The sequence below is a fragment of the Sinocyclocheilus grahami genome, unplaced genomic scaffold (assembly GCF_001515645.1).
Source record: "Sinocyclocheilus grahami isolate Dianchi unplaced genomic scaffold, SAMN03320097.WGS_v1.1 scaffold1221.1, whole genome shotgun sequence".
Lineage (NCBI taxonomy): Eukaryota > Metazoa > Chordata > Actinopteri > Cypriniformes > Cyprinidae > Sinocyclocheilus > Sinocyclocheilus grahami.
The window spans coordinates 162,220-170,833 of NW_015506400.1; the positions used below are offsets into that span (position 1 = coordinate 162,220).

General features: G+C 44.1%; 1 protein-coding gene across 4 annotated transcripts in view; it reads right to left on the reverse strand.

The window, feature by feature from the left end:
• LOC107568147 (protocadherin-7-like) overlaps positions 1–7,964 on the reverse strand; it is a 144,905-nt gene extending 136,941 nt beyond the window's left edge. For all 4 annotated transcript variants that reach the window (XM_016254008.1, XM_016254007.1, XM_016254006.1 and 1 more), the window contains exon 1: positions 4,111–7,964. In XM_016254008.1, the coding sequence (XP_016109494.1) occupies positions 4,111–7,197 (3,087 nt within the window). In that variant the 5' untranslated portion in view covers positions 7,198–7,964. The remainder of the gene's footprint in view (positions 1–4,110) is intronic.
• Between the last annotated feature and the right edge of the window lie 650 nt (positions 7,965–8,614).

Below are 8,614 nucleotides of genomic sequence, written 5' to 3' on the forward strand. Positions count from 1 at the left end.
GTGTGTGTGTGTGTGTCTGTGTCTGTGTGTGTGTGTGTGTGCGTGTGTGTGTGTGCATGAGTTTCTGTGTGTAAGGAGATTAGGGGGATGTAGGTAACATGAAACCAGACCACACATTTATGAGGCCACTGCACTCGATCCCGCTCAACACTCACAAACACACACACTAACACAGAGAACAGTAGAGACCTTTCTCTAGCCTGTTAACAGGGCCCTCTTTCTAGTTCCTGTCTCTTTTACCCTTCTCTCCACTAGACAGAAAAAGGAGAGAGGAAGGGGAAAAGAGAAAGCATCTCAGATGTCAGACCACAAGAACTGAAATCAAACACGATCAAAAAGAGCTGGGCCTTTTCACAAGGAGAAAAACACAGGTAGTTTTCATGGATGACTTCACCAGAGGGAATTGTACAGTGAAGAGAAAATTAATCTTGTTCATAAAACTAGGTACTTTGAGTCAGCTACAAGACACCATTATTAATACCACTGTATGTTCTCCATCATTAATTTATGTTACACGTGCGCCAGTACATCTAGTCCAGACAACGATGATGTCATGTGACCTGCTCTGAAACTCAATAGTGTCACATTTACTAATTTATTAGATTTTAACATCCAATTGAAAGTTTAATGCTACCTAACATTACTAAGCATCTTACTTTTTAACAATAAAATGTATTTTCCTCAATTACTTTATTATGATGTTAAAGTCATTTAATTTTTTTTTATACCACCGCTATATTTAAAGGGGTCATATGATGCGATTTCAAGTTTTCCTTTCTCTTTGGAGTGTTACAACTGTGGGTGTGTGTGTGTGCTCGAGCGAGCAAGAGAGAGAGAGCGAGAGAGAGAGAGAGAGAGAGAGCGCAAGAGAGCGAGAGAGAGAGAGAGGGGGTCACATCACAGTGTCTTAACCGTGGCTTGTGTACTGCACACATACCAGCTTCATCACTGTGTCTGTCACGTGACTCTGTTCTCCTTTCGGGCTCTGTCTTTACATTTATTTTGAAAGCTGAAGCTCGCGATTATGGTAAGGGGCGTTACAGTTCCGACGAGTGCTTGCGGTGTTCGGCCAATCACAATGCACTGGGTCAGCTGGCCAATCAGAGCAGACTGAGCTTGTCGAAGGAGGGACTTTGTAGAAAACGAAGTGTTTGAGAGAGGCAGGGCATAGAGGACTTACAAATAATGTGTTTTTTGAACATTAAAGCATGTCAACATATTCTGTTACACCAAATACACAAAATAATGATCTTTAAAAAAGCATCATATGACCCCTTTAATATAGTTGCATTAAATACATCACAATTGATTTAAAAAAAAATGTGAATGTGAAATATTTATATATATATTACCCTTGTTGCATCAAAGGTTACTACTTACAATGTGTTTTTGCAGCACCAAAAGCATTGTCATTGACTGGATGAATAGAATAACCAATCAAACGTACTTCAATGAGTCACTGTTTAGAAGAAATCCCTCAAAACAGCAGTTTTGTTCACAGCGAGCTCACCTACTGAGATCTACACTTTTTCAAATCCTCTCATTATAACAAACAAGGTGTAGACACGATCTAAATAAGAAATTAGTGAAGTGATTAACAGCTTCAGAGATTATAAAGGGAGTGTTCTTTCCTCACTTTCTGTGTATATATACAGAAAGCTGTATTTTTCATGCTGCTAATGTTTCATGAGTGGTAAATGCATTTAAATGCAGGAGTAATTCTACTAAATTATAATTATTTGTGTGACTGACAAAGTAGCGATGATTGACATTATGATAACCATAGCAACATTTTGGCTTGCATTTTAGTAAACGTCTTGTGATGGTGAACAAGAAGCATGCATGCAACAGTTGAATCTTTTTGATGATATCCATTTTAACCAAGTTTACTGCTTTAAAACAGCGCCCTCTGTGCAACCCCATACCTTCCCCACACACAAACAATAAATCAATATATTAATAAATAAACGCAAATTCTATTATTTGACATAAATAATCACAATTACAGTATTGAAGGAAAAAATCAACCATTGCGTGTTTTTTTCATTATTGTGCAGCCCTATCACACAGCTGTAATTAAACCTTACAGCAGTATGACACTCATCAAATCAGTGATTCATCAAGAATTAGTGGCTTGAGTCCATTGTGAGTGCGCCTGGCACATTTTCCCTTCATGATGAGTGACAGAGAAAGAAAGAGATTGGGAAGGAAGGTAAAGATGGATAAAAATAATTAAATGGAAAAAAATAAGAAGGTCATCATAAATGTCAACAAAAATGTTCTCCCATTAAATCCAAGTTGGAAACATATTAGGCTCAAAAATGAAATTCTAATGACTTCTCTTTATAAAGTATTTGATACAGACTATTATGCTATCTTAATGGGATTTTGCGAGGGCATGTTGGCTACTCCTGATAACGCTCAATAAAACATCTAAAGAGCCCCTCTTATATTGTCAGCAGGGATGTACGTAATGACGCTGGACTTGATCTCGCTTCTTGCCAAGGACGCTGTAATTGCAAACTGGTAATAGTGTAGAACTCTTTTGCTCAGCACCCTGTGAAAGTCTGCTACATTTGAATGGACAAACAAATGGACGACTCGTACAAAGCACTGCAGCTTTCAAATAAAAAGCAAATAAATAATTATCTAAGCAGAGTACTTGGACACACAATACATGTGCCGGGGCAGCAAATGGAGGCTGTGTTTAAATATGCATGAGATGTCCGAAAGAAACATGGGCAACAGAACTCCTTTCGCTGAGAAGTGCAGACGCCTAAACACAGCACATCAGAGGGCTGTTCAAGAGGGTAGGAGAAAGAGGAGAGATGAAAGAAAGACAGGACAGAGTTGTCAACAAAAAAAAAAGGGAAGCTGTGCAAGGAGCCAGAATTTGTGAGGAAGAAAAAAATAGAATGAGAAAAGAGAAACAAGTGGGATATTGGAAAGAAGCAGCAGGCATTAAAATGGAGAGATGAGAGATGTGTAAGAGAGAGAAGGCTAGCTTGTGGCTTGTGTTTAGAAAGGGCATTGTTCTGGAATGCAAGAGAGGACACTACTTACGCCATGTTATGGGAATCAATAATGCATTAACCACCTTAGAAAACACATGAAACGACAGGGCAAGTGTTCTTTTCCTGGCAAATCTGGACAATGAAAGGGCTGACTTCATTTTGAATTAACCTCACCTAGCAGCAGAGCGCTCTGCAGGACAGGGAACAATAATGATATGAATTGATTATTTCACACGTGTGCCTGCGAATTTACAAAGCCATTTCATGGCTGCTGTAACAAAGGGCATTTTATGCTTTACATAATGGCACAAACAAGGAGAATACAAGAGAGGTATGGTGTAAAAAATAAAGATAAGAGAATGAGAGATTAGAGAGAGAGAGAGAGAGAGAGAGAGAGAGAGAGAGATGAGGCCAGATTTCACTGCTAGGTCACTGAATTGGTCCAGACACACAAGTGCACAGGAATGTTAAATGTGACCTCCCGCCCAGATGTTCCCAGTCTGTTCGGATAAGCACGCTAAAACATGACACCACATTTAACATTCCACCTTTTTCAAGCTTTTCTCCCTCTGCTTCATCTCACTCACCCCTCCTCTATACTGCCTTCCTCCCAGAAAGAGAAAGAAGTAGGCATGTTTTGATAATAGAGGTTGGGTCGTGCTCCAGACGAAAACCTACTGCTGAGACGGAATAGCTGTGAACCAGAGCCATATGTGATCCCATTCGAACTTCAGATGTACACACACAGACAAAGGTCATCAACGCTGACACCCGCATCTGCCCTACAACTACACTAAAAGACGTGCCAATGTGTCCACAGCGTGGCCTCCGCACCCCAGGTGGCCCAGCGGATATGATATCCCTGACTGAAGAATGCCTTCATGTCGCTTTTAGCATTACATCTAAATGGCACTCTGAGGCGAAGCAGGTCGATACAGGGAAACAGAAGCATCGGCTAAAAATACATATTTCCAGCATGATAGTATTATAGTGTAGGCTGAATAGTGTTGGTGTTTATAGACACTCAGATAAAGCTTGAAGATTCAAGTATAAAAAATGTGATTGATGTCATAGATTCAAAAGATTTTGTTCTTACCTGTTTGTTGTACTTGTTGATGGTTTGGCTACTGTACTCAGAACAGTGGTCTGATCCGATGGATATGTTATCTCCAGTGCCGACAAACGTGTTGGCCGGCGGCAGGTCCTGAACAGCCTGGTGCTTTTTTCCTGCCGTTGGAGACTGAGGGTGCAGCTGAACGGTGGGCAGGGGTGAGCTGGATTTGTAATGGCGGGCAAGATCTGGGCTTCCGGGGCCACCGTTGACGGAGCGATAGCGGCCCATTCCCGGACTGTCTGACAGTTTCTCATTAACGCCATCGTAGCGCTGCCCATTTGGCTTGGATGCCTCGACGGTGACGATGCTACTATATAAAGGCTGTTTAGACTTTTTCTTATTCTTGTCTTTCTTGGGTTTCTTGCCTTTATCATGTTGCTGAGGAGTGAAGAAGTCTTCATGGTCTTTCTTTCCAGCCTCATAGCCGTTCTTGTTCTTGGGACGGCAGTAGCGGGCCATGACGACCACCAGGATGATAAGAATCACCGTCATGATGCCTGACACAACTCCTATGGCGATGCTCAGTCGTTGCTTTCCCAAGTCATAGTTGGGATCTCCTGCAATGTCAGCATTGAGCGGCGTACCAAGACTTTTGGCAACTTGCGCCTCTACAATAGTAGAGTTGGAAAGCGTTTCGTTGACGTAGATGTGGACCAATGTGGTGGTGCTTTGTGACGGAACCCCACTGTCGTTCACTTGCACAACTAGTCGATGAAGGCCAAAATGTTTTTGCTCTAGTTTGCCAACTAACAAGATCACTCCAGTCCATGCATCAATTTCAAACAACTTAAACGGATTGCCACCCACTATTCTGTAGCTGAGGTTAGCATTAATACCTGTGTCCGTATCAGCAGCCGAGACAGTCCTGACCACCGTCCTTATGTTGCTAGAAGGAGGAAGCAGCGTGTATGAGCTATTCATTGGAAAAGTGACAGTGGGGGGATTATCATTTACATCCATTACAGAGAGGGACACCGTGGCCGTAGCTGACCGGGGCGGATCGCCTCCATCAACAGCTTTGACACGGAATGAATACGTGTTTTTTTGCTCACGGTCAAAAGCCATGTTTGAGAAGATGGTACCTGTGTTGTTGTCAATGGAGAAAATGTCTTCCTGTTGCTCAATGTATAGACTCATGTCTGCATTTTGTCCTTTATCGGCATCCATGACCGTTATCATGCCAACAGGGCTGTTGGGTTGCAGGTTTTCCTGTATATAGAAAGTGAACACATCCTGCATGAACTTTGGCTCGTTGTCATTTTTATCCGCCACCAGGACTACCACAGTGGCTGAGCCCTGCAGAACAGGCATGCCTTTGTCTTTGGCAACAACTTTGAACTCATATCGTTCCGTCTGCTCCCTGTCAAGTATGGTGTTGACACGGACGTCACCGGTGTCTGCATCGATGGAAAATATTCCATTCACAGAGGAGTCCAGGGAGTAGGAGATTTCTGCATTTTTGCCGCTGTCTGCATCTAAGGCCACTACTGTGACGACACGCTCGCCGGGAGCATTGTTTTCAGGAAATAAAACTTCCACTGTGCTTTTGGTAAAAACTGGTGGATTGTCATTCATGTCCCCCACTTTGACTATCAGTGAATTGTTGCTAGTGAGGCTAGGGCTCCCAGAGTCAACAGCAACAATGACCACGTTATACTCCTGCACTGCTTCATAATCAAGTGGTGCTGACGTATGGAGAAAGTACTTCTTTTTATTCATTTCGCCCTCAACCTCACTAGCAGGTTTGAGCTGAAACGGAACATCTCCCACTACGGTGCACGTCACTATACCGTTCGGCCCTTTATCGCGGTCTGACACTTGGACCAGAGCGATGGGTGTATCAACAATCACATCCTCTGCCACATTAGCCACACCGTCTTTGAGAAAAATGCGTCCGATTTTCCGAATGTCGATATTGGGGACGTTGTCATTTTCATCTTTGATGTTGATGATCACTGTCGCCTTGTCAGTCTTAGGAGGCTGGCCACGATCACGTGCCATGACTGTGAAGCGAAGCTGGCTCACATCTTCACGGTCAATTCTGTGCAAAACACTGAGCCAGCCAGTGCTCTCGTCGAGGCGCAGCAGTCGTCGCACCGACTCTGTGGCTGCTCCGAAAACATATTCAATCTGTCCATTCACACCAACATCGGTGTCGCCCGCTTTCAGCTGGAGAATGGGGGCACCTGGTGAGCTGTTTTCTGGCAGGTCTGCCTCATAGATGCTCTTTTCAAAGCGTGGGGTGTTATCATTTACATCAGTGATCATTACCCTAAGGATCGCTTGAGAGGAGCGTGGGGGGTCGCCCCCATCTCTAACACGCAGAGTCAGCTCATAGGAGTCGCGCTGCTCTCTGTCCAGTGCTCCTTTGATAATTAGCTGCGGCTGCTTCTCGCCGTCTGTGGTGTCAGCGACTTGAAGTTCAAAGACGCTGCTACGGCTCGCCCCCTCATCGAACCTCCGCTTGCCCATGTGAGTGTCAGCACTGCCAGAGCCGGAAGTGCCGATCCGTCTGACAGAGCTCTCGCCGTTGTCCTGAATTAACTCGTATCGCTCAATTCCATTCCTACCGAAATCTCTGTCGGTGGCCGTGGGCAAGAGATAAAGTGTGCCAATGGGTCTGTTCTCCTCAACGGAGAGCGTAAGAACAGGTGAGGGAAAAGACGGCGTGTTGTCGTTTATGTCTAAAATAATCACTTTGCCCTCGAAGAGATCAACCCAGCTCTGCGCGGGTCCTATCACGGACACTTCGAAATCTATAAAACATTCGTTCTCATCAAAAATCATTTGACACTGCGGCAGCTTTTCGCGGTCTATCCGCCGCTCGTTCGTGCTCAGGTCTCCGGTCATGTTATCGATTTTGAAGTACTCGGAGCCGGATTCTAAGGTAAAAGTCACATCCATGCCAGCCGTGATGCCAAGGTCCGCGGCTACATTGCCTACACGGACATCGGCAGGACCCTCCTCAGCTAGGCGGTACCGGAGCACTTGCTTGGCTGCGGGCTGACTCAGCAGCTGCAGAATAAGAAAGCAGTAGCTTAAATAGTCCACAATGCCTGTAGTCCTCATTTTTCGTCGTGGGTTTTTCGGCAAAACTGTACTTTAATTTTGTTTAACAGCTTTTTCACCTTCTTCTCGCTCGTGTTAAAGCGCCTGTTCCTCACTGCATGCGTTTTCACAACCGGATACCCCTCTGTGGTTACCAAACTCCGACAGAATAGCGCATATCTGTTATCTTCCCCCACTCTCAGACTAGGATCTTGCTATTCCCCCTTTTCATTGATTTGTCCCTCAAAAATATACACAGCACTGACAGAAAGTCTTAACAAATTCATTCAACATTAAGCTTGAAATAAACATGCCAGAAATTACTTGCTGAGACTACTCCGTGTTTGCCATGACTTGACATCGCCGGGTCTTTTCATTAAAGGCAGCGAAGCCAGATATTCAATCCATTGCGCAATCAGTTAATACGGTTTTAAATCCAGGCTTCCCAGATGCGAACTCTCCGCTCCAGTTGATATCCCACCATACGGAATAGAAACTGAAATATCAGAACTTCTTATGCTATAGATATAAACCGCAAATGATCTGCCCTCTCCGTGTGCCGTGTCCGCGCGCACAAGATTTCTCCAGTCCACTCAGCGTCTAATAGTTCTCACTTGCACCAGAGAACGAAAAAAAAAAAAAATCTCCGCAGTGCCACTGTGCCGTTCAGCGTTAAGGCAAAATGCAAAACTGAGCAGCAACGGAGTTATAATCCTGGCAGAGATGCTAGGAATGTGATATTACAATTCCAGCGCGAGGACGGTCCCTCTGTCCAGCGCGCGCCTCTCACCTGCAGCAGAAGCGCGTGTGTAACTGCCGCACTCTGCGCGCGAGTCTCTCTCTCTCTCTCTCTCTCTCTCTCTCTCTCTCTCTCTCTCCACCCCCTTCGCGCTGCGCTCCCTGTGCGTCAAACAAAGCTCAACTTGATCGCTGCAGTTTTACTGTTTGAGGAGGGTCTCTTCTTTTTGGTTCGCAAGGGAATTTGATTGCAGAATAGCGTATAAATAATGTACTCTCCAGAAATGAGCATTTGGAGACTGTTGGAGGTTCAGTGTGCGAAATACCAAATGCTTTCCAAAAGGGGTTTGACATTTTAAAGGGAATTACGTTTCTGCTGGGGCTGGCGTCGCGCAAATCAAAACTGGTTAGCCAACCGTCAACTATCATAAAGATGCTTCAAAGATGTTTACGTTGTACAAATCTATAAAGTGATAAATAAGGGCAGTACTTGTGTTTTGTCGATGCACTGCGCGATACTGAGCGTAACGGAATTGTTGCTATGGTTACATCCTTTTCAAACAAGACTTCTATTAGCATATGCGTCTATTTAGCACATTTTGTATTTAGTGTGATTTTGGGAAAACATATGTATTTGAATGTAAAATGCGTACTTTTAAGAATGCGTTTTACACTCGGTCATATTTTAACTGGGATATCC